Source organism: Amia ocellicauda, chromosome 7, assembly GCF_036373705.1.
Source record: "Amia ocellicauda isolate fAmiCal2 chromosome 7, fAmiCal2.hap1, whole genome shotgun sequence".
NCBI lineage: Eukaryota > Metazoa > Chordata > Actinopteri > Amiiformes > Amiidae > Amia > Amia ocellicauda.
The window spans coordinates 8299471-8327088 of NC_089856.1; the positions used below are offsets into that span (position 1 = coordinate 8299471).

Genomic DNA, 27618 nt, shown 5'->3' on the forward strand with positions numbered 1-27618 from the left:
TGACTGTGTAAACCGCTATCTAACTTAATTTAAAATGTAGAGGACATACCGTTACATTACCACCTCAGTCATAAAACTTGCAGCACATTCAGAAAAAAAAGCAGCGTATGGACAAGTGTTTAAAATCCCCCAGTAACCCGTTTGGCAAATCACTCATTTCCCAAATCCCAGCTATCTAGCATTTGACCGGGGCTTGACTCAATCTCCCTCAGCTGACTGACCTGTAGTGTCCGAGAGCTCTGCCATTGCGGGCTCCGAGTCCAGCTCGGCCGTGTCCAGAGATACAGAGTCCAGCTGTTCACTGAGGGAGTCCACTGAGTCACCGTCCAGCACAGAGCCATTGGCGTGAAAGCCATTTAGGCCATCTTTGTTGGGGGCAGCAGGGGGCTGCGAGGGATCTGCCAGCTCTGCTTCAACCTGCCCATTCCCACTCTCAGGCTGTGGCTTGGGCTTCTTCTTCTTCTTGGGCTAAAAGAAGAGAATGAAAAGACTAAAGATCATGCACTAGCACTTAAATTCTAAAGATCCGGCATGAGCTGAAAGAACAGACATGGGACAGTATTTTGCAGTCATTTGCAGTACAGGTCTGCCAGTTCTTAATTCCTCCTGCCACTATGCAGATTTCAGTTGTCCAAAAACAATACGTGCATCACTAACACGAGAGTATTCAGTTATACCAGAAAAAAAAACATTTATTCTTTATTCAGTTTAATAAATACCAAGTGAACTATACCTATTTAACAATGATAACTTTTCAGAGTTTGAATAGCAATTCAGAATAGAGAAAATCTTCCATAAGAGAAAGCTGAATTAAGACTAAACCTTAGACTGCCACTCAACCAATTTAAAATCCTTTGCATTCTGTATTGCTCTCCAACAAATATCAATGTGCTGTGGTTCTAAGATGGTACCCTTGTTATACAGTATATCCATAGCTGAAGACCCCAGCTATGAATAAGATGCAAATATTACATGTATATGTGAGATCCATGATGCATGCTGGGATACCTATACCTAAAACTGGGGCATAGCATAAATGATGAAGCCTTCATTCAGTTAGATTACATTTTACACACTCCCTTTTCTATCAAAAATGAAACCAAGCTTGATTTCAGGAAAGTGGACCTGCCAGTTCCATCCCCAGGCTTTTAGTCCATCCAACACCCACTGCTCCCAACAAAGTTTATAAACCATCACATAATCTCTCCTTTGTACAGGCATTTTCAGAGTGGAAATGCAGCTGAAGTCAATTAGCCTTACTGCATTAAACACACCACATGCTGAAAATAACCACATTGTTTTCTTCCTCCAAGTGAACAGGCTATAAGCAATGCAACAGCACTCAGACTCTCAATTAAAAGGAAAGTTTTGTTTCTATGGGGACACCTTTAAAAATGGTCTACACCTTGCTCCCAGTGGCAAGAGGAAGCAAGGCGTCTGAAGATTTATTGAATTGCTGTACACAGATCCTGCTTTCCTTTTGGACAAACACAGGAAGAAAATGTAGCAAATTAGAAGGCCCAATGTTGAGCATCTCAGAGGAAAGGTTCAACTGTTGTTGCCAAAAGAGGTATGGTGTTCAGGGTAAAGGATTTAAGGATTCTCCAATGGATCATTTTCAAGGAGGATACAGGTGGTTGTATACTGATCTTCTAGAGAATCAAAGAAGGTGAAGAGAAGCAAAAGAGGGTGACTACAGCCACCTGCAGTGTGGCATTACTGCAAACGAACCCTTGGCGATTCCAGTTCCAGTTCCATCACATACCTTCTTTTTCCCCGTTACATTCCACTCCTTTAAGATTTCTGTAGCACTACCTGCAGAGAACAGAACAAATGCACAGGATTTGTGAAGTGTACAATGTACATCAACATAGGACAACTGATCACCAAATTTTAAATAAGCAGCTTAATACATTTTGCAGTTACAAATTTCAAACTTCAGGGGAAGAAAGTCACTTGCAGAACAAGAAGTTGCAGTGTCTTGATCTGGAAGTTCTTAAAAAATGTATTACATTTCCTACTGAAGTAATTTCAGTGATAATTATGCAAGCTTAGAGATTATCAGACAGACAGCATCTCCTTACTAACCAGGTGAACCCCAGAAAATAAGTCTAAGGCCACAGGTGTTATACCAGGGAACAAACTGCCGAGGTCTCAAACAAAACATTAGAGCCTAAGTTGAACGAATGAGGCGGCTCCCAAGTGGCTCAAGTAGAAAAAGCTTGAGGTGCAGGTTCAGTCCCATTATACCAGCAGCACTGGTTCCAGTCTGGGCCAGCCATAATCCCGGGGTCTCAGACCCAGTCCATGAAGGGATGTTTATTTTGTTTTGGGGGGGGAGGTTGTTTCCCCAGCTGGAGTGGTGAATTACTTATCCAGCCTATTTTATGAATTGAACATGTAGACCATTTAAAGGTTTTTACAGTGCATGTTGATTCAAGGAACTTGTAACGATTTGCATCATGGTAACTTGGAGCAGGATTAAAACAAAAATGAGAATGCGGCTGAGACCTGCCATAATTAACCGACTAGTACCCCATTTCCACTGGCGGACCGGTCTGGACGTGTCTGGCCCTGGACGCTTAAACGGGTGTTTCCACTGGCTTAAGCATCTGGACGCGTCCAGGTTTTGTGGACAGTTAACTATCTGCTGCCAGACATGGCTGTAAGCGTCTGTCACGCCCACTAAGGAAATCCTTTCGCTTTCAGAAGCGAGATCGGCTACATTATGTTTGAAGATATAATCTCAAGTGCGGTGTGGGATCACGAAGAAATTACTTTTATTAGCAGCATGGAGTGAAATCCACGCACAGAAACAATTACTGCTTACAGTTAATATCCGAGTGTATTAAAAACTTGCCGAACACGGATTTCACAGGACCCGGTGCAGTGCTGTTACTAGTTAATAAACTGAAGGATAATAATTGGAGCGGTAGCAGACAAATTTTATTAATATTTTATGAACAACTGGACAGTATTTCAGGCTGTTTTCTGAATGGTTTGCAGGTCTGTTTCATAACAGCCTCGCAGAGACAATGAGTATGAAGGCGAACGTGTGCCCATTTACAAGTTAAATGAATGAATAAATGAAATACAGCAGATCTGCTTTTCCCTCTAAAACATTATGGACTGGTTTAATAAATGCGTCCATAAGTCCATAAATGCCATGACTGAAATGTGCACTTTAATCATCCAGCTACAATATAGCAGATGATAATTGAACTAATCGTGAAACGTGTGTATTTTGTTTCAACTGTAACTTGCCCTGCTTAAGGACGTCTGCTAAGTAAATTAAAAATAATACGGCAAAAAGTGTTGTTTGCAGTTACAAATCTGTAGTAAGAGTAAGTTAAGGGAGTCAAGTGCCATTTAAAATACATATCTACTAACTCATATCTTGATGATTACAATAACAATAACAAGAATAAATAGCAAATATTTTTATTGTTGCACATGGAAACGTTTTCTTACGGTAAATGTAATGCTCGACTAAATATAAAGTTGTCTATACACGTTTAGCTATTCCTAATATCTCTTAACAGAAAGGTGCATTTATTATACAGTCTCCAATCATGTAAAGCATAAATAATAAAATAGACAAAAAGTCCTTTACACATCATGCTCTATCGCTCGTAGTGTTCTATTCGGTTTGAAACAAACCAAACTCACAAAATTGCTCTGCTCCCCTCAGAACAGGGACAGACTTGCTACAACAGCCTGGTTTTACAAAAAGCTGTGGGACGCGTCTAGCATGGCATGGCATGGCACGGACACTCAAGCCAGTGGAACCGAGGCATAAGATTCACAGAAGCAGTCTGCAACTCTACAAATGCTTGCATTGCGTGGGTGTGTGAACTGCAACACACACACAGATTAATAATTGCCGGTTACAATTTCGGATGGCATCAATTCTTTGGCCAACTGGAGAATTAAAAACATAACCCCAGCCAATTGCTTCAAAGCAACATTTAAAATATATAAATGGCTTGCCGACTTACTAACCTCAGAATCATAAGAATGACATTGTCACAAGTCACAACAGCAAAGGTGAAAATACCTTGTGTTAGAATACCTTTACCATGGTTCTGACTATTCATAATCATAGCTTCAGATTACACAACAAAGCAGTTTGAATACAATTGCCTTTTTTCTCCCTTCCTGAGTTAAGGAAGAGTGACGTAAACTACATACAAAAACGTCATGACATTACACAGATCAAAACCCTTGCAAGCAAACAATGTGGAACACATTTCGTACATAGTTTCCAATGAAAATTAAACTTGTATGGCAAACAAAATGTATGGTTTCATGCATCATTACATGTTGCTATAGAGCATGTATAGCCTTGCTTACAGTCCTCTTATTTGAGATTTAGAGAATGCATGAAATTGTATTTATCCAAGACAAACTTTATTGAAAATAATTAAATTTGCACATTAACTTCAATGAAGGTTCAAATGTCATAGCCTGCTGTAAAATCAGATCATTTGAGAATGAGAAGCCAATGGAAAAAATGGTAAACAATAGTAGCAAGCTAGCTAACTAAATCCCACATTTAGGCTAAACCAACTAAAAAACAATTAGGCCTATTCTGATGAAGTTGTAGTGTTTGTCATAGTTCATTTTGCAACTAGTTTTGAAACAAATCCTGAATATTTCAAATCCCAAGTTGGGATCCAAACTCCAAACACACAAATCTCTGTAGTTCTTTTAACCCTTATAAAAGAAATCAAGTTGCCCATCTCCTTGAGAATGTTTTGTCTGTTCTGTCCTACGACTAACAACATACAACGATCCTAATGTCCTGTTGTAGTAAAATGAAGAATCTTTATTAATGCCAATTAGGGTTGCCAAAAATACCGATACTCCAATACTACTACGATACCAGATTTCAGAAACGGTTTTGAGCTTTGCATTCGGTAATAAAGTAAATCGAAGAACTCTACTTGTATAACAAAAATTGTGTGATCGCGTCTTTCACTTAAACAAAAAAAAGTGTTTTTGTCCGCGCAGTAACATCACAGACCTCAGGTGGAAACAAAGACAGTCGAGGTTGTAACCAATTCCCCTTATGCACGGTCCCGGCGAAAACGAGGCTCCGAAAGCATGCGTTCCGGAAGTGCGATAAAGAAACGTGCATCACTGTGTTCTAGCCGTGTGAGTGATTCCCTTCATGACAGATATAGGCCCGTCATCTCACAGATTTTCAGTAGACAAACAAAAGGAAAGCCTGGATTATCACAATTCGCCGAGACATTGCACCACTTTTCTGTGGTATTTTTGTTCAATTTGGTATTGATTGGACTGATATATCGGGTGAGCGCTTAACACTAGAACCGCCGAGATTTCGGATTAAATACAACCATCGCACCTGCAAAATGCGTCTCCTTTATAAAACAGCTGTGAAATGAAAACTAAAAATAATCAGTTGGATTAAACTTAATATTGTAATATGAACACCACACAACATTTTCACGGCAGCAACACTGCATTCACATTGACAATGCAAATATAAGCTACATAAACATGAACAAACCAATACATTTTGCACATTAAACTGTATAAACTGGTATAGAAATCAGTATGCACGTTAGCAAACATACAATTAAAAAAAAGTTATAAAAATAGCATAACATTTAAATATAACCTCTTAAGCAATGCGAAAGCGCTTTGAAATGGGCTTGACTGTATACAGCTGCATACATCAATGCAGGAACGCGCTTTTCAACACTGCAGTGCATTTACCACAGACTGCACTTCAACAATGTGAAACACTGTTTATGTTGCATTTAGCAACCTGGCAGTGTCTTTATTCCATGTGCAGCGCAGGGTGAGGGGCATCTTCAGTCTTGTAGATACTGAACTGTAGTGGCAGCAGTCTAATAAACACTAACAGCAGCCAGCCTATCGCCAGCCCTGCACCTGATACAAAATAATGAGCACATGATCAGACAGGGACTGATCAAGAGACCTGGGTTTGCAACGACATAAAGAGTGATTTCCAAAGGAAAGATAGAAACTTGCTGAGCCGATGAATGGACAGGTAGCGGATAGCTAGATCAGGTGTGATTCTTCAATTGTGTATATTTTGTATCATCTGCTAATACAATAATGACAATAATGTATGAATATGTGTACACATTTACGCATTGCAAATTATATTTCACAAACTGAGTTCATTACAAAGACCAGACGGTCAGCTTTATTGTATTCAAGCCTACAGCATAAACTGTGGTCCGGCACCTGAAGAAAGTATTTATAAAACTGATTACATTCGACGAGTTTACAGCAAACGCTGTATAAGTATTTGATTAATTTTTTTGCAACATACAAGAACAGATAAGCGGGAGAAATTCACATAAGCAGAGATATTTACTTTTGTATTGCAAAAGCTGCCCAAAATACGCGGCTGTGCGGTTCTAGTGTTCACTGATTCATAACAATTTAAAAATAACACGTGTATTTACAACAACAAAAATACTGATTCAGCTATATCTAAAGGCATATTCATAATATACGCCTAGGTAATGCTGCTCGATTTCGTTTTTTATTTTCTGGCTATATCTGCCTTTAAGATTCTTACCGACACGGCTTTATTTATTAAAATATAAGTTACACAGTATAAAGGAGTCACCTTTACTCTACCCAGTATTAATATGGTTTAACGGATCAGCTATGGCTCAAGACTGTGTAGCAAGCACAGGACGATATATTTGCCTGTTATTTACTGTATTACTTTTTGGTCTGTAGAATGACTGGTGTGTGTTGCATGCATGTTCTGTATAATCAAATAATGTATCAATGTATTATAAATCTATGCAATAATAATGTAGTAACATGTAAAACATGAATGTGCCTATTGTCTGTTACTACAGCAAGCCAGATTAAACCAGTCACGGAATGCTGCGTTATGTTGGCCAAAGAAATCACCAAAATATACATGAGTGTAATTAGCCACCTACACCTGCAAATGTTTGAATGGTTACTGAATTCTGGAAAAAGTTCAGTTAACGATACTATGATACTTGCGTTTACTGCTCTGGCCCATTTGATCTGGAGTGAAGATTGTGTATCTTTATGAAAGGAATGCTAATGTATGTTGTGTGTGCAGATTCTTTTTTTTTTTTTTTTGGTGCAGTATCGAGTATCATTAAATGGAATTGGGATCGTATCGAAGTTCAAAATTCTAGTATCATGACAACCCTAATGCCAATAGAAAAACTGAGCAATGAAAATCAGAGAATTAACATACCGTGATTCCTACTGGACTTATGCTAAGTGCGCCCTTGTTGTGCTCAGCCTCACTATGCTGCTCTTCAATCTCTGGCTCTCCCTCTTGTTCTTCCATCTCTCCCTCATCTTCATCTCCCTCTACCTCAGCTTCATCTTCCTGCTCTCCATCTGTGTCTTCCAGCTCCCTCCTTACTGACTGAACTCTATCTCCCTCTCCCCTGTATTCTCTTTGTCCAGAATTAGAGATTTTTTTCTTCATATACAAACTTTATATATTCCCCTTTCCTCTTCATCTTGTGTCACATCTATTCAGCATGTAAATCATAAGAAATGCATCAAATTAATTTAAATATTATCTACCATAAAACACCACCACCACCACATAGTAGGCTAACAAAAGAGCCGTTCAAATGGTCTCAATAAAGCTAGTTACTTAGCATGAAAATCCTGCAAATTAACGGTCTGGCTTGTTATTGGGGGAAATGTAAAGACCATAAGATTAAAGTACAATTAACCCTTTCTAGACAGTAAATTCTAATTTTGTACAAATTCATAAGATGACAAAATTGTTAATTACACAGTGACAAGTATCCCAATTTATTTCAAATTACCATAAAATGATACGTCAGACTTGCACCGTAAGCTTCTACTATTATTGGAATCAATAGCAAGGTGTAAATTGACAAGGTTCTTTTTCATGGAACTTAGCTGGGGTGGCACAGCTCATTTCAAAGGTGTCAGCCACCACCCCATGCCACCCATATGGACATGCCCCAGTAGTGGTCAGCCAAAATTAACTTGGTTCCGGCTACTCCTACAGGAAAATGGCAAGTTTGAGTAGTCTTTAAGCCTGGTAATGAAGTACAACGCACCCACTTCCCCCTCCCTGCCAACCGAGGACGTGTTGTCTGCTTACCTTCCACAAAGGCCTGCACAGTGCGGTCCACCGAATTCTCAAAGTGCTGGAGCACCAGAACGATCTCGTTGTTGCTCTTGTTGGGAACGACAGCTCGCACAGCACTGATCTGAAACGGACAGATCAAGGCTTATTGGTCAGATGCCTTAGGAAAGGATTACAATAAATGTTTCAGCTGAAAGTCTTTGAATGGAACTGGTTATGAATGAGGCTAAATGACCAGGTTCCATCTAACCTATTCCATTATAGAGGGCAATTATAATAGTGTTCAGATTACAAAAGTGGTTTATTTTTCTACTTGACTGCATTCATGTATTTTCAAATTTAAAGCTGTAAAAATAAATTTCCTCTCAATCTCTGATCTGTGAATAATCCAAAGTTTGCAATATCTTGGCCCTCAAGGACAGGACTTGTACTTCACTGCTATACAAACAATGACATTGCATAAAAGGTCTATGCAGTGGAATATGCTGCACTGGGCTATCTTACCTTTTCTTTCATCTTTTCAAAGGTTCCTCCCTGTGACATCACCATCTTGGAATGAGTGTCAAACACTACTCCAGCCGTATCTAGAAATGGAAGCCAGGCCGTCAAAAATTTTCACTCAATAAAAGACATGATCAGTGGCGGAGTAATACTCTCATTCAATGTGAAAGTGCCATTGTTCAGATTGCTTGATGGAATTTCAATTCCCCATACTCTGGGTGGATGCTTTTAAAGGATGCACCATGTGGAAGCCCCTAGGAATGCAGGGCTTCTGGGAGACTTAAAACAACCTCCCTTCCAGAATATTGATATTGACTGGGAGAATGAGAGTCTGCCTGTTAAAGGCGATCAGCAGAAATCAATCTACCTTTAATACACATGTTTTGGTTCAGGGCAGGGTAATACATAGAAATTGGGTAATCACTGCAGGAAAATTAAGGTAAAAATAAATCTTCATTCAATATTAAAACATAAAACAAGCCATTTGAAACCACTAGCTGGCAGAGCACATAAAGGATCTTGGCAAGTCTGCCCTGTTTAATCAAGGAAAAGCTATCAGTTGTTTGCATTTGAAGTTAGCTTTTATGCTTGAACACTGAGCAACAGCTGGCAGAATTAACAAAGTAGGCAAAGTACACAAGGATCTCTGCAGGCTCAACTTCAGAGAAAAAAAAAAAGTCAAAAGCAGGGCAAAACAGTGAATGTAATAAAAGAGTGGGGGATGGGGTTGAGTGCACTAGATAATGTAGCTGCTGAACCTGCAGAACATTCACGAAGGGATTGATTAACTCCAACTTGATTACTCAAACTACTCAGATTGTACTTTCCAACAGTCAGCGTCTTGACCAGATCACAGAAGGGTGTAGGTAATTTGTCACTATAAAACCTACATTGTCAAATTACACTTCTCTTAGAGACCAATTGGTCAGCCACACTGAAGGAAAAAAAAAAAGTTACATACCGAATTGTCTGATGGCAAAAACCAATGTATTCTTACTGCAGTGTTGCACTTCAGTGAACTATGCTATACTATGAGGTGTAAAATTAAAGCTATTATTGTATAACCCTTTAAGGACCTCTAAACTACATTTGGTACAGCACCACCAGATACTGGAGCAGCAACCGCCACCGCCAGGTGTTTGCACAAAATCCTACGTAAGTGCGGACACCCAAGAGGGAGGAGGCCTGCTCTCAGATGGGAAGTTCCGTGTTGAAACAGCTGGGTCACAATGTAAACAAAACTCATAAGCCTACTTGGAATTCCACAGATTGTTTGAAGTTGTTTTTCACAAATGACAGTGGGAGGAGCCTAAAGGCAGGCATCCACCTAGCAACAATACAACAATTACACTGCAATTTCCACTGCTATTCAACCCGGCATAGGTGTTATGAATCTCTCACACACGCACCTAATCTTGATCAGTATTTTACATTTCCACAAACATTTAAATACATAATGAAATTTACAAATCTTATTTTAAACCTTTCTAGAACACAAAATCATGGAGAATCCCTTTGATTCATGTTATTTATTTTTACTGTTCAAACAGAGACAAATTACTTTAATGAACAATGAATGTCCTTTAGTACATATTTTTGTATAGGTTTGCATTTCTAGAGTTGGAGATCAAGACATTTCAATAACTTGGGGGGAAAAGTGTCTAAATTAAAATGGTAGTTATATAAAATGAGTTCCTTCCATGTACCAATTAAATATACCTTAGGTGGAAAGAAAATCAGCTGACATGTTATCCAGGACCAAAAAACAAAAGTTATATTAATATGCTTAATATACATTATTAATATGAATAGGACTATAAGAACCTGTGCATTAGGCTACTGCTTATCAAAACTCCAATGCAATTTAAAATCAGGGCATCAATAGTACAGCTAGGCTCTGTTCAGGGAGTTAAACAATAGATGAATAGATGAACAATAGATGCCCAGATAAAAACCATGGGTGTCAGTTTATTTCAATACCAAAAGCACAAGATGCAGGAGAGCAAAGCCACACCTGACAACAAAGATCAAAAGGTACGCACGGGGGTTATATTTATAGAAAGACAACATACGTATATACATAAGTATACAAAAGCATCTCTGCCAGTTAAAATGTGCATTTTAGTACTCTGGCATGGTTTAGAAATGGTGAGGCAATAGAGAGAGATGTAGAATTCCTGCTATGATCCTGAAAGGACTCTGGGGTGATATGGGGATTGGAGTTAAAACCGAGCAAATGCAGGTCACTGAAAAAGGGTAGTAGTGGTTCCAGGTCCTTCAGGAATGGTAGAAATCTTGAATGAGCCACTGATTCATATTAGAACAAGAGTTAACCAATGCCCTTCCTTAATCCCATTTAAATCCAATTTCATTCACACCCTTTGTTCGATTTAGTGGGTGACTGATTGCTCCAGGGTGTTCTCGACCACAAATTAAACCAATTTTCCGATTCACATTTTAAAGTCAGGTTGAGATACAGGAAATTAAAAACAAAAGTTTCATCCCTATTTCCAGGTATCTCAAATACTGTACTTTCCAACTCCTTTTAGAGAAACCCTGGTTGTACAATAGATAACTGAATTAACTGCAACATTAAGGAGTGGTCTGTAGCCAGAAACCAAACTCGAATTAACGGTATTTGACTATACAAGGGCGACGGCGAGATTTGTCAGGCAAAATGGCTTGACGTAGATTCCTGCAGACCAACTCCATGGCGGGGAAGGGTTTGCACACCACACCACTGGGCATTTTGAGTTCTGTGCAGCATTACTATTCTCCCTCTCTACCATCAGCACATGAGCAGCCTTTTTCACAGCATAGTTTTGCTGGGATATTTGACATGGGAAGCAAGAACCACAGTCCTCAAAAGCTAATAAGCTTTAGCTGTACTACAAAGTAGTAGAAAGCTCGTCTGCAAGCTAGGAAGAAGCCAATTGGCTGATCTTGCTCATTTTTAGCTAATCAATCCCAGAATCACAATCAACCACTTCCTGGGAAGAGCCAAATGACTCAGTTTCAACTGCCCTGGGTAGTTTGTTACAGAACTCTTTATACATAAAAAATAATTGCCTGCTTGTTTCAGATCTGATCACAGCTGCGCTTTAATTTCAATTTGTGATTCCTGAAACAAACAAAAATCAACGCAATAGTTACAGGAGTGCCCAAGTCATTATTGGAGCTGCAGGTTTTCGGTTTATTTCAAAATTTCTGAATACCCTCATAAAGCAGTTTTCACCAGATTTAGTTTGACACAAGCACAAAGTTCCAAAATGTGTGAAAGGCTCAATATTTTTCTCCCCAAAATGCTAATAAACCTTTTGCTTAGTATGTTGCAAAACACTGCACCACCTTGAAGTGAATCAACAAGTAAATGGCTCATGAATGATAATCTGCAAAATTGTTAATTTCCTCAAATTCTAAAAGCTATAGCCCTCTTTAGCTAGCCATGCAACATGGCTTTGAGGAGCTAAATAAACTACATATTCAAAACTGCACAATAAAATAAAATAAAAGGATTATAGCAATAAAAGAAGGAGTTAAACATTTTCCCTCATTATACCGTAACTGGTCAAGCTGTACTGGAGTAAAAATATTTTAAGTAGGCCTATATTTGTACATCCATTTGGTTTTCAAGAGATGAGAAAAGGGGATCAGACAATATACTGTGGATAAGCTACATCAAATGTAGTGGATCTGTAAACAGATCCTCTTTTGGAAATTTGCCCCATTACCCTGTTAAAATATAATGTTTTACAAAAAACGATCGCAGACATTTGTTGCAGGATTGTCCATCTGTTTGAATTGCATCCCAGACTGACAGTCACAGAAAACATGCAAATCTACAACTCTGAATAACACTTGAGTATTCCAGATTGAGATCTATAGATCTATAGAAGGCCTGTGAAACTGTAAAGAGCATGATTTAGAAAAACTCAGTACTTTTTTTCCTCCTATTCAAAACTTGGTCAAGGATAAAAGGCCAGGATAAGGAAAGGAGGAGGAGAGCGGAGGGGGAAGTTAATTGTCTAGAATGCCAGTGCCAAATAACTGGATTTGTTCTTCCAGGACAGCTGCTGAAAGAAAGTGTCCAGGAAACAGGATCCTGTTCTGTGTGCTTGCGGTCTGAAGAGATTAGATTAGGGTTTATATTTTTCTGGATGGTTTAGCAGCACTCTGTACTCCCTCTCGTTCCTTGGCAGAGATCTCACACACACACCTATATTCCCACACACATGCAACACTTCACATTGTGATCCTGCCCAATATCTACAGCTTACAGTACCTACCACTTTCAAAGTCATGTTTACAGTGATCTAAACTCATTTACTAACCAAGTATTGAAATACAGCTTCCCTGCAGGACAGGGCAAAGAGAGAGGGACACATTTCAGAGTTCATATATACTGAATATTCAATGCCATTCCATAGCCGTCAGACTCCCTGAATGTTTAAATACACTTTGACCAGTTTCTAAACCGTTTCACAGTGGAGGGTGATTTAATGGTTTGTTGAATGTAAACATGCTCTGGTTTTCAGAAGCTAATCAGGACGTGCTCTTCCTGAATGTGCTGAAAGAGGATGCCACCCTGTGACCTCTACCGCAGAAAACCACTCATTATACAGCCCATTTAAAATTGCCTTCCAGAATCCACATCATATAAAATAATTTGGGAATGCCGACAAGCAAACAAAAGTTACATTATATTATGACCTCTTTAAGCAGGACCAAAACATAAGTTACATTATCTACCAATTTGAAAACCATGCTTAAAATGTATTCAAAATTAAGCCATTCACCTTGTTTACCAATCAAGTATCCAAATGTGGCAAGCCAGAGGGGGTAAAAGAGGGCAAAAGACTAAAGGGATTAATTAAATTTAGAAAATAAATGTAAAGATTGTAATGAAACAATCTACAGGGCAACTGATCAGATTTCACACTTGCATCTAGTACAGTGGTTCCCATGAGCCCAGTGGGGTTGCAGATTCAAGGTGTTTTTGGTTAAAGTTTTTCTTACTTTTGTAAAAAAGTAAAAGGTTTGCATGCACTTAATTGAGACTATGAACTGCTTTAATATTCATTGTAATGCAATGTCGATCTCGTCTTAGTTTGGGGTCAGAGAAAATGTTGCCAGTGTTTATAAGGTTGGGAAGCCCTGTTCTTGCAAGAACAACTCAAACTACATGGAATAAGCAAAGAGGGTTAGCTTAGAAGTCTGATTCAATCAAGTCCTACCAGAGCAAAGGAGACTGAGCTTAAATGTACAAACCCGAAATCTTTTCATAGAATACAGAAGAGAAGACTCTCTCCATAAAAGGAATCTGGGGTGTATGTGGGTTTCATTTTCAGAATATGCGTTCCAGATTTCGTTATCAGAATTCCTGCAGAGAGATTATATTTCAAGGAACCTTTAGCAAATTAATTATTCCAGGATTTAGGGAGGCTTTGTTTGTGTCCTCCGATGGGCATGTGTGCCAACAATACGGGACAACATTTGCTTTTGCTTGATCACATTATTCCTAAGTAATACAAAACGATATACTCATATAAAAAAAAGTTACTCCCAAGTGTAAAACTTAATTCTCAGCAACAGCATTCTGTAGTTAACAGGCATATCCTTTTCACAACTATACAAATTCAGCTTCTGAAGAGATGGTTATCTTTTCTGAAGTCCTTCTCTAAGAGCAGTATTCGGAATTTCCCGGATACTCACTAAATATTCTACAAGGACCCATTAATAACATTCTTGATAACAACTGGCAGAGTCTTCATGAGAGTTTCAGTCATGTCAAATACTGTGCTTTAAGCGACATTTAAATGGGTAAGAGCAGATTACAACAGCAGTGTTCCCTGGACAAGTCCATTCACTATTGTCCAGATTCACAAGTATTGCTCAGGCTCTAAGGGGATACTTAAAATCAGACCTGCTTTGAAGAGCATCTTCTTCCACATTAATTAGATTTAAAAACAGAGGCTGGTATTTTAAACAGCAAGTGAAATACCTTAAATTCATATAGATTGGGACCCTCTGTCTTAGTCAGAGAACCCCCTTTTCCTCATTTGAGGGGGGATGGAAAAAATCATACGTTCTGTAGAATAGCAATTAACAGGTGGTTCCCAAAACGTGATCTGTAAATGTAATAGATTTCATCCTACAACCCATCACACTCATTTCAAACTCACATTAATAATACAATCCAAAACATTACCATAATAATTGAAAATTATTCAAGTGTTCTGCATTGGTTTTGCATATATTTTTGGTAATTACTATTATATTTTCCTCCTCTTCCTTCCAGTGCACGTGTTTTATATGCAATAAAATGCATATTGTGGTGGTCCATGAAACTTTAATACTGCAAACAGCCAAGCAAAAGAGTTTGAGACCACTGAACAACACTACTGTAACAATGCTCATCTGTTAGGAATTAATACATCATTCTAAATCAAAGGGGATAACTGGATATACTCAATTTGCAAGTGTATAACTTGTTTCCCCCAACGCACTTCCTGAAATTCACTTTTTTTTTTTTTCTTGGCATAGTCAGCTTGTAACGAGTCTAAAAACTCAAACAAAATGACAACAGGATTAGCTTTGACTCCTCATTTTTGCTTATCATATTAAATAATGTGAAACTAACTTTTAAACAGGACGTCCTTTTGAGAGAAACATTTTCAAGATCAGTATCCTAGAAACACTGCCGATCAGATGTTAGGGATGAACTAATGCCAGTAAGCAGTCCAGTAGCCGGACATCTGCAAACTGTGGGTACCAGCGATTACTTAAGTTATAACTGGACTCTCCAAATTGCTTAGAAAAACTACACTTGAGTGCTAATAGTAAAGAATACAAGTGCTAGAAATCACACAAAGCAGTTGTTCAAATTGTGCTTTTCATGGCAGGATGAAAATGACTGAAGTGATAAACACTCAAATGTGCAACAGCTATAAAATCAGTACTTGTGGGAGTAAAATGCGAATTTCCAATGGATGGTGCATTTGACAGACTAAAACATTTTCGGAATGAATTTAAAATTAACTAGGAATTTACCAGTTTGTACACTAGTACTGAATCCAATCTAAATAGTAAGTCAATTTTAACCAGGATAATGATTTAAACTAGCTGCAGTTACTAAGTTTACAATACCCCTAAATGTTGTTCCCAATTCAGAAAAAATATACTGTACTGCAGAAAAATGTTGTACATCTAGCCCTCAGTTGCATCATCAAGTGTAGTTAAAGCACTGCATTTGCCTTCCTCCCTCCTTTCTCCACAAACACACTGAAGTGAATGAAAATATTTGAGCTCTTTTGCTGATCTGTTCCATATGGAAAATAAGGCTCATACATACCAGTGGTGCATTCTTCCTCTCGTGTTTATTTTGGACACAATTTTTATAAGTCATAAACAGCAGGGCCTGAAGACTTCCAATCTGCTTTCAAAGCTACTGTGCTGATGGTCGAATTACTGTACGTCCCTTTGAATAGCAGCAACATAAGGTGGAAAGTTAACCATACCAGCACCAAAAAGGTACACAATGGTGCCTATTTAGAATGTGGAGTTCCATTTCAATATTCCAATCAGGCTATAGCCCCCGCCCGATTCACAAAGATGAGCGTTGCAAGGCGTGACATTTACACCCAATCCAGTCTGAAAACTCCAGGCAGTAGTGCAACATTGACTTAATTTGCAATTTAAAACAAATTTCACCAGTTCACCTGTAATATTTTGAATGAGACTCTACAATCAGCAGGTACCATCTCTGCTAAACAGGGTTCAAGTTCAAAGGGTTATTTTTGGAATGACACCATAGGTTTAGATTTTTTTTTACGTAGATTCAAGGATTGCATTCTCTACTGCATTCTTTCCTTCCTCTTGTAGGTAATGCTAAAATATTTTAAAAATATTTAAAAATAGCCATGCAGAAAGCTCAGCTAGCACAGAAGCATAACATCTTGCGATAAAGAACAGGTATATGTAGAAAAACAAAAGATTCTCAATGCCAAGAAAGTTAAATGGTTTATAATAAATGGTTCATAAACTTAAATCACTCTGCAAGTGATCTGTGGTTTTCACATTTAACTTGTGTGGGGGGTATAAATATTCTCTCATTCAATGATTTAGAATTGCTACCATACAGTACCAGCAATGGGTTTACCACAGTTGAACATAGGATGAGGTTCTTAAAATCCAAAGCTAAGAAGGGCCACACAGGGCTTTTTGTTTTCGTTTTCGTTTTTTTTTTTTTAATTATTATTTCAAAATTAAATTTAGCACCTTTTCCCTGAGGTTCAAAGCTAGCAGAGATTAAATGGGCCTACAAAATCTGCTGGACTGTGGCCTCCTCAAGGACTACACTGCTGAAAGGCCAGATACAGGATTCAATCCCTGTCTTAGTTAGTATTCATGCAGAACCTGACTGAGAAAACAAATCCAGTCATACAAATCTTAGCACAACTGTTCAAACAAGTCAACATTTGTCATTATCTATAGGAGCCAAGAGGATATGCAAGAGGGTATTTGAATTGCCACTCACAATAAATGGTGCAACAGTATTGCGTGTGTGCGTGTAGGGGGGTGGATGGGGGGGGTTATTTATGGAACTCCGTGCTAAAGTCTTTGAGAACTTTGACAAACTGAAAGGGTTCTCTGTTTGTTTTTAAAAGACTAACTTGTAGTGCTTTCTGTATAGCTTTGAGGTCTCCATGTGAAGTGCACTGTGCTAGATCAGATCACCTGCTTGGATCTTTAGGTTTCTTAGGACAAAGTACAAAGCCAAACAACCTATTGCAATGTTCGCTGTACACAAACAATACCTGCATTTCAATGGCTCTGAAGATTTGGTAATGGACTATTGCCCTAAATCTACATTTAAAATCATGTTTGGAGGAAATCTCAGGATAGGGTGCCAAGAATTGAAGGGCAGAGACCCCTACCTTCATCTCCTTTGGTGAAAGTGGTTATATTCTCTCATATCAAGTGGGGACACTTACCTTTGTGACTGTTTCTCTTGGCCATCTTGAAATCCCAAATACGGACTAGATAGTTGAAAATTATACAATGAAGAAGAAAAGCTGGTAAAGTCCAAACAAGGTCTCTCAGAGGGCTACAGTTTAAGTGGATGTAGTGTATCGTAGGACTGGGAATGGAGGATCTGCTCAGCTTTTGTTCGAAAGGTAAAAGGGGGGGGGAAATATGTCCTTTCAGTCTCGTTCACAAACTTGCTTTTAATTTCGCTCCAGTCTTCCCTAGACAGTCTAGTACCGCCTGCTCCTCTTTCCTTCTCTGTATCCGTCAATCTCTGGTGTCTCCCCCTCACAATGCAGCAACAGCTCACATTACAAACCCAGGGAACTTGGAAAGGAAGAGAGTCTGAAGTCAAGCGCAAGGCGCCACAGACCTCTGCAGGGATGAACACATCCTCCTTACAAGCTTAGAACACTGGCTTCTGAAAAAGAAAAAAGAAAAAAAAAAAAAATTATATAAAGCTTAAAATTGAGTGATGTAATTTTTTCCATCTCCATTAATAGGCAACATTTGGTGTGCTAGAGAGACGGGCATCAGGAGACTGTGTGGGTGGGAAGGCCAGGCAAGAGTATTAGTACAGTGTATAAATTGGGGGAGAAGGAAGAAAAAAATAATAATAAAATAAATCACTGCCACTTTTTCTTTGAGCTTAAATTTTTATAAAAAAAACAAAAAAAAAAGCCCGATAAAAATGTGGTACATAAATGACTTGCATAAGTCCGGATACTTTTAAAGGCCAGCCCACCAGAATCTTACAGTTGAAGAAAAGCCATTTCCTCCTCTGCACACAAATTCAAATGAAAGTAAGCAAATCTGAAATGAAGACTTATTTCCATTAATCACACTCCATGGCATACATTTTCATTAGTAATTCTGCATTTGTTCAGCTATAAATTACTTTAACTCAAAGCCTTGACATGAGGCAAACTCCAGAAAGTGTGCAGAAGTTTAACTGTTTGTTGCAGTTACTCTAATTATTCACTTAACTGAACTAATTCTGAACTTTATAATAAAATAACTGATCTAAGCAGACCTAGAACATCTAGATTGTAGCCCTAAATGATCTGAAGACTAACACCATAGATTCCACATTTTCAAAGAAAAATGCAACATCATATCATGGGTAGCATTATGTACAGTTGCCACTGCTTGGGGGGGGGAAAGAGGTTATTTGGCTGTCAGAGTGGTTTTCACAAGATGCATTTATGTGGTAGCTTAGCCCTAACCCCATGTTTTATCCTGCCTACATTCGACAGCTTAGGTTCACCTAGTATCAAAATTATGTACAGATTTCTAAGGTCTCAGTATCATTTCAAAACCAAGGATTCTCAGATTATTATTTTTTTGTTGTAGCTCCATGCACAAGCCATACATTATGGATCTTTAAAACTAACAGCTTTTTGTTTTATTAGTGGTTTCTACTAGCTTACAGCAAAAGCTATGGAACACATAACTGGTTTTACCACAGGAGGAGGCCAGTCCACCACCCACCATTGCAGTCACCGGAACAAAGCCAATTTTTGAATAATTTCCAGAAAGCCAAGATAAGTAATTTGCAGCAAAATTACATCAAATCCAAGTTTAGCATGGTGAAATCCTTGAAATAAATTTTATATGAAGGTTAATGGTGTGCTTGCATTCTGTTATTGAATCCAATAGAATGCATTTACTTAAAACATGCCAATTCATGAGGGTGCCAGAACTTTTAATTTAGGGAAATGTTAACATGTTAACAAGGGGATGTAGGCAGTCAAAACCCTGAAAAGGTATTTGCAAACACCCTAAGGATTAACCAGGAAAGGGCTTGAGGACACTAGAAGAAATTAACAAGGGCAGTTAAGAAAATAAGGCCCGTATATAGACAAGAAGGCATGGGGGTCTGAACAAGCTTACCCAGCCACATGGATGAAGTAGAGTCCCTGGGAAACATTCAAGAAACTACAGAATGAGACGTCGAGATCAATAAACTACTGACAGCCAAATGAGTAATATGGAACAAACAGCCTCCTCTTGCTGGCAAGCCTTGTCCATACTCACACTGAACTGCAGAACTGGCCTCTTGATATCAGTGCTTATGTGCACCAGAGAAGCAGTTGTCATGCCTTCATATAAAAAGGGGGGCAAAAGGAGAAAAAAAAAAAATCTGTCACGCAAGCAGGTCTGGGCCTGGCCAGTACTTTGTGCTGTGAATAAGTGCCGTGCTTTGGACTCTATAACATGTAAAGCGCTTTGATTATCAGAGATAAAAAAGCACTATACAAGTATACAAGTGTGAAAAATAAAATGCATGGCAACATGTTTTCAAAGAACAGGGGAGAAGTTTTGAAAGCCAGAAGCACCACAATTTGAGCACTAGGCTATGCCGTGTTGGTATTTTCTCAGACGTGCATGTTTGCATGCTTGCGCATTTAGTCAACTCGCAAACTTTTTAATTGTTCTCTCCGTATCTAGTGCTATTCAAGATGTTCCAGGTGATCAAGACCTTTAGGAGTTCACTTCCTGGTAGCATACATTGCATTCTCGGCAAACGGCTTGGCTTTACTGCTCAGCTGTGCCCATTAAGTTTCCCTTTCCTCTGGCTGGCTCGGGGAATAGAAACATAAGCCATGTAAACACACCCTTTGTAATCAGCACATATCAGTTTCACAGAGTACGCAGTTTAACCTGTAAATAGATTTGGTCATGTTGTAGAAATACCAGGGGAGATTTCAAAAGATTTCAAAGAAAAGAAAGAAATGCACATTGACGTAGTTTTGATCCTTTATGGTTTAGTTTGCGTTATGTGGGAGTGTTTGGGTATGGTTCATCAAAAGCTGAAAGACACCGATACTGTAAGGAATGTAAAATTTAGTGTTGTTCAAAGGAGAGTGACAATGGTTTAGTTTCAGCAAAAGTTATCTTCCGATATAAGGGAAACAGCAGTTGCAGTAGCAAATCTAGTACTGGTCACAAGCAAGGGTAGCTTATTCAGTCAATGGCTGAAGTGAAGTTTATACCCCTTTTATTAGTACAGTCTTTCTCCATCATAGGCCATGTTTACATGCTGGTGAACAAGTCGTAAAAGAGGACTTACTCTCCTGACTTCATTAAACCAGTCATAACCGATTTAAATGGTTTTGTTTTTCTGTTTGGATACAAAATAAACAATCGTCCACACCACAAGACAAACGTCAAGTATGGAATAATTAAAATACAGTTTAACAAATTGTAATCCAGTTGTACCACCTTACAAGAAGTAAAGAAAATGACACTCATTACCGTATACAAGCATATAAACAGCATGAGGTTTTGTACAACAAAAAGTTGCTAACCAGCAATGACAGACTTGTTGTGCAAGTGATTTAAAAATTTAAAACATTTGCACACTTCACTACTATTCATAGGGATGCTTAGACCCATCTATAAGCATTTTCAGCTTCAGGTTCTAATGTCATGATTAAACCATTTTCAAATTCAATATTGGGGAATCTCAGGAAAACTCCACTAGCCCTCTCGTTCAAGGTAAGTAGGATACTCTCCAGGTGCTACTTATACTTCTCATTAATAACAGTACATTTTCCCACACTTAGGTTACTGCATACAACAAGGTGATTTTTCATTCTGTTGGACCATACAGCTTTAATTCAAAGGCTCAAGCTAAACTGCACGTTATCTTCAGCCCTGCCAAGCACGATACAAGCCAGTAAAACAAATCTATTTAAAAGGATGAATATTTAAGAACTATTTGGAGGTTACCCATTACTACCAATCCCTTATTATATGTAAGCCTTTAGGAATAGAAGCATGTTGGAGTAGAATAGGGGACATGAACAGTTGCATTTCATACTTGACCAAAGCTGAAGAACAGAAACCCTCACGATCAGGTGTCTGAAAACCAAAACAAGATGCATGCTTTTTCAGAAACATTTCTTAAAAACACATCTCAATGCAGCTATGTCCTCCCCTGGGAACACATTTAAACTCAAAGATCACACCTGGGGCAGTGCAGATTACATCAGAGTTTAACATGCTGCTCTAACAGTCAAAAATCAAACCTTTGTAATCTTTTTTGTTATGCTTCAATGGAAACATCATGAATTATCTGGCCCAGAGATTTGTTCTTTTTTTGGTTTCATTTCTAGGCTTTGAAATGCTCTTCCTTATCTTAATACAGGAAAGCTTTCAAGAGAGAAGGTAACTTGAAAAATCAAGATACACGTAAACGTAATGTAAAGCCTAGTTTATTAGCTGTAGTAATAAAGATTAAAGGTATTTTATGTGTAGTTTTGGTTGTAGTTGTAGCAACAGAAAATGTAGTGCAGATTCATTTCCAAGATTGTGTTGCCAGTTCCACTCACTGGAAAAAACATGATGGAAAAAGGTTATGCGATTGTAGGTTATTGAAATGGAACTCAGCCCAGAAGTGAGCAGTAAGATACAAAAATACTTTCTGGAAAGCACCTGCAGTATTTATGTATCCATTTCTATTTCACCTTATCCACTGAGCAGACTAGGTCAAATGCTAACTATTTGAATATGGAATTTACAAGGAGGTTAAAAATCTATCATTTATACAGAACATTTCAATAAAGTACACATATTTGGAGGAGGCAGTACACGTTTCAGGGACCATCTCCATGTGGGAAATGTGTTGTGGTTTTGAACATGCTATCAAACCAAACTAATCATGGTTTTAACCCCCACTGTAAAGCATCTGCTTGGAACTATACAATTTGTTTGGCAAAACCCTCAATACCCAAGGTGCTTTGATGGTCACTGGACTGAAACCAACATTCTATTGGAGAAGGCAATACATTTAATATATAATCCGTTTACAGCTTGCAGTTTACAGGCGTGTGTATATATGCGTGTGTGTATATACACACACACACACATATATATTAAAACAAAACCTGACGCATCAGTTTTTTTCACAAAAAAATTACACACTAGCTTGAAAGCATGAAATGTACTCAAAGACAAAATACAGAACCTGTCACAGATCTCTTAACCAAACTCAAATCACCTAGAACTAGACCTGAGACACTGCACACTGCTCCCCAGGTCACAGCTATCCTCCTGATTTTAATAAAGCTCAAGAGAACAATTAAGGTTAATAGTCTGCAGGAGATGGTCACTAGAATTATGCAACTAGTAACACCATCAATCACTGTCATCATACAGTGCGGTAGGATCCCAGATGCTAGTACAGAGATGCTTGGAAGTTGAGTAAATTTCCTAAATTCAGATTTTATAAAAAGATAGATCAGCTAATCTCTAATGCAGACATGCACGCCCACCCCCCAAAGAAATGTTTCAGCTTCAACTTCAACATACCAGGGATTTTAAACTATAATGTAAATTATTGAAAGGCACAGACAGAAGCTTGTTCCATTCAGATAAATGACAGAATACCTTCAGTCTGGCAAAGCCTGCAAGGCTGCAAGGCATTTTGTTCCCCCAAGCTTTTATTAAGCATCTATTAGGATTTCCCTAGTGCGCAATCAGTAACTACTTGACCTCAGGCCAGTCTCAATGCTACATGAAGTGAAGTGGTTAGCAAGAGATTCCGTATAAAACACTTTAAAACATCTGAATTCCATTTTGCGTGAAACAGTAAATCATTCATTCCCATCCCATGGCTCTTTGCTATCTGCAATATAAAATGTTGCAAAGGTGGGGGGGTTCTGAAAACAGTACACCGGGTAAAGTTTAGTATATTAAGTAAATAGTAAATGCCAGATGCAAGTAAATTATTCAGGCAGAAACGGATGTACAGCTGTGGGTTTCAGACTGTGATCATGCAACAAGATAAACTTTTTTGCATTTCACGTTTCTAGACAATAACGGATTCTGTAAATGTCTATTTGGGTTGTATTCTAGAAGTTGCCGAGCACCGCTGATTTTGACTACATACCCCAAGCCGTATTTAATGAGGGGAGAGGGCAACATTAAACTTTACATTATTCTTTCTGGTCTCCCAGAAAGAACTCAAGTGCCATTGCAAGTCAATCTGTGTCCGATTCCTCAACACCGGTCTGATATGGGAAACGTCAATCCGTTCCTGTCTGAATAAACCGTTGAGCTTAAAATGAACAGAATAGAATCGCTCGCATTGGTTTCATTTCCGAGCAATGCCATACCAATGTCCAAACAATATCAAAGATCAAAACGAAATGTAACGGTCTTTTAAAGCATAGCCACAAGGCTGACAGACACGCATGATACCCAATGAGTTGTTTCCCCACCCACCTTCTCTCCGATTCAATAACCATAACTAGGCGTTTACAAGGGAAAGCTTTCAAGTGTGGCGAGAGCCACTGACCACAATCCCGGATAGAGTTGCACCGCTCAGTGCCAGAGTTCACCCAGAAGAGCGCTCCCTCAGCGCACACTGGCCGCTCCGCAATGGGGCTGCATTCACGACTGTGTTCAGCAGAGCAGCAGTAAAACGAAACGGACCAAGCAGGGCTGGGGACGAACATGGGCCTCTGCGTTTGCAGTCCCGAGCACCGATTCCAACACATTTCACCCCCACTCAAGTCTTCAGTGTAGCGTCGGTCTGTTATTGCTTGCTTGCTTTAATACACTCTTTCGCAATCTGTTTACTCGCAAGTGTGGTACACTTATAAAAAGTTGAAACGGGCAGATCCCTTTAAATACATTTCACGTGAAAAGAGCGCTGGCAAGTGTGGAATATGTTCGTTCAGTTTTAGTCCTCGGGCTAATTAGGGCTTAAAATACCTGTTTTATAGCCCGTAATATAATGCATGCATATTCGGAGCGAACTTTGCATTTCAAGAGGATTGTCATCTGAACTTTCCATTTTGTGGTCGACTATCTTCCCTTATTTTTAAGTGACCTTAAACTCCAAAGCATAAAAAAAACATTGAAATATAGGGTGCATATTGCACCGATATAATTTCTATAGATTCATATTAAAGAGGGGTGTCGTGGATTGGCAGGCATCACACTCCTCGCTTCCCTTTGTTGCCAGACTGTTCTGTGCTGCCCTGGAGTGCCGACAGCTAGCCAAGTCAATAGGGGCCGCTACTCGCGAAATGCGACTCTCGTTATTAAAAGAAAAACAAGATATAACAAATACTTGGCGACACATACGGCATCCCACGCCTTTAGCGAAAATCATGCAAAGTGCCCACGTTGTAGATCAACAGTCAAAGCGACAGGCTCTGGTACAGGATGCGCAGTGTTATCTGGATAGCAGCGGTCGCTAAGTTACATGCAGCCCTAAAACCACATACTGCTATTTTAAAGCCTCTCTAGAAAAATGCGCAAACACACAAAATGCGAGAAATAAAATAACAAGTTAAGGCCTTGTAATATTGCAGCTTCTTCCCTGCTCAGTATAACACTACCTTGGCTGATCATTACTGGACCATTTCACCAGTGCTGCAGTGCATGTTGTCCCAGGTAACAAGTCCCAGCTTCACTCAGCGCAGCGCTACTGTACTGTGAACAGAGTACACATAGTACCCCCTGCCTCCTCATCTCCCCGGCAATTACTCCTCCTCCTGCCTGGACCTGACGCTCCTCTCAGTCAATTATCAGTGTGTCTTCATATTAATCCCCAAATTACCTATTTAATGCACCGTCAGGCTCCTTGGCAGCGCTATCCGTCAGTCTGTCCGTCTCTCCTTCAGCCGGCGACGCTGACGTCACTTCCTCGCTCCTTCTTAACTCCAGTCCGCCCCCCCCCCCGTCCTCGTGCGCGTCCACGCAGCCGTGCGCAGCGCGCGCTCGCCCCGCCCCCCCTCGTAGCTGCTTCCGGGCCGCGCTCCAATCGCAGCTCTCAAACCCGTTTCCGGTGCGGGGAGTTAACCAATCGCTGCGCGTCGTCTCTTCCAGCCGCGTCAGCGTGCTGTCACCCTCGAGCCAGACGCCCCGCCCACCCCGCGGCCACGGCGGGGGCGCGCGCTAACTGCCACGGCGGCGTCTTGGCGAGAGTCGACAGAGTCCTGCTTCTATGTCATTGTTGGCACGGATCCCCAAATTGTTTTCCTCCACATACACTACATTTCCTTTTTTTTTTTGTCTCAACACCTCATGCATAGGTGCAAGACACTAGACAAATGTCTAAAGAGTAGACAATAAATGGTTTAATGTATTTTAGTGTATTTTTAGTTTTGTTTAGCTCATAGAATGACCGTGTCTGTGAGGTGTTAAGTTATACAGACACTACTTTCATACACATGAACGAAAATAGTGGTGTATCTGTTGCTTTGTATCTAAAAATGTTTCGGTTATGTTGTGTCACACGTCTAGTCTATCCATATTTATGACCAGTTAAGTTGCAGATGAATATATATGTCGTTTTTATAGGTTTTGTGCTACTCATTTTAACAGCGCATGAAACCGCTATTCTTCACTCCAATAAGTGCAATTCTGGATACCCGACACAAAGGGGCGACGGACATCTTCCTGACAATGCAGTGCAGGAATTTCAGAGGAACTCACCGTGCGCTGGTATGTGGTATAACAAGCACATACGTTCAGTACGTGTCGTTTTGAGCTAAGAGAACAATACGTATTCAGAATTATATATTGTTTTTTCTTTTTTAAACTATAGACTCTCCGGGAAATTAAAAGTTGTCATTGGGCGGTTTCACTGATTTGTGCTTTGAAACGTCTCAAAGGCCAGTTTATAGTAAGTATGGTTAAAAATAAAGATACCTCTTTTCTTATTGGAAAATGACCTAATTGTAAATATGAATAAACAATACTTTTTTTTTTTTTGTTCAGACTATTATTAGGTATAACTTGCATGGATAAAATGTGAGAATAAATGCAGTTGCCACTGAAAAATTATTAAATAGATGTAAATCTTAACAGGGCTTTACAAACTTAAGTTCCCACGAATAGAGCATCCAGACAGTCCTGTTCCTTGCTGATATTGTACATGTTGCTGTTCAACTGCTGGAGCATCTGTGGAGTTGGCTGAAAGCTCCTGCAGTCCTGTCCCTTCTACTCTAAGCAGTATTTGACTTGCAGCAGGCTTTCCAAAGTTTTGGACTGAAGTCTGTTTCTTAGTTTTGTTTTCATCAGTGTGACAGTGCTGAAAGTTCGTTCCACTGCTGCAGTTGAAATTGGTAGAGTTGGTGAGGGCAAGCTCTTTACCATACTGCTTGTTCCCTGCAGCATCCGTCTTCGTACAGGGATGACTCATCAGCTGTTTTGTTCCTATGTCTTGGCATACCACCTGGAATTCATTCACAATAGCTGTGATGGGTCTCTTGATTTGTGATAATGCCTCTTTTGGGTGCAACATGTCCAGTTTTTCCAGAATGTTGATATTGGGTGGCAGTCGAGCCTTCAGTTGATGTGCCATCTGCAGCAGCATCCCCTTGCACTTCTCCTTCACTGACTCTACAGCCACTTTGTCTTTAAGACTGTCTGCATAGGAAGTCAAATCATAACCCTAATCGTAACATAATCATAACTAGTAGAATAATGAAAGGTATGAATAAAATATTACAGAAATCCCCCATTTCAATCTGAATCCCCCATCTGAAAAATATTTCCCCCCATACAATCCCCCATGAAACCTTTCCCTCTATATTTTCTCTCATGGCTTTGATTTTCCCCTGACATCTTCTAGTTCTCTCCCTTATTAGTAATACATATGATTGTAGTATTCAACGTATGAACCATACCTTCAACTCATGCCAGCAGTTTCAACTCCACATTACATACTTTATTATGTAGTGGGCACTACAGAAATGATCATTGACCTTGATTAATGTAGCGCACTGCATTTGTGCACTACATATCGCAAGGGCTGGGTTCTCATGTTTTCCACCAGATGGCAATTCAGCCATGTATCTGAAGGCCTTCCACATAAAATATAGGCTAATCACAACTAAGAATGATTGTATGATTAGGATAAGAGCTCATTGTTACAGAGGTCATGTCACAAGGGGGGCGTGAGTGGTCTTAATCACTTATCATTTAATTATTGT

The 27618-nt window shown here is 39.3% G+C and overlaps 1 protein-coding gene across 3 annotated transcripts in view; it reads right to left on the reverse strand.

Annotated features, from left to right (window-relative positions):
• The window catches only part of spats2 (spermatogenesis associated serine rich 2), a 39550-nt gene extending 14210 nt beyond the window's left edge, over window positions 1-25340 (reverse strand). The window contains exons 1-6 of one of the 3 annotated variants that reach the window (XM_066708178.1): window positions 25239-25340; window positions 17629-18083; window positions 8639-8718; window positions 8150-8258; window positions 1766-1815; window positions 222-468 (exon numbers count right to left, since the gene is read on the reverse strand). In XM_066708178.1, coding sequence (XP_066564275.1) covers window positions 222-468; window positions 1766-1815; window positions 8150-8258; window positions 8639-8718; window positions 17629-17653 — 511 coding nt within the window. In that variant the 5' untranslated portion in view covers window positions 17654-18083; window positions 25239-25340. Of the gene's footprint in view, window positions 1-221; window positions 469-1765; window positions 1816-8149; window positions 8259-8638; window positions 8719-17628; window positions 18084-25017; window positions 25150-25238 lie in introns of those variants that run through there. The other 2 variants (XM_066708179.1, XM_066708180.1) reach the window with 2 other exon arrangements.
• Window positions 25341-27618: the final 2278 nt, after the last annotated feature.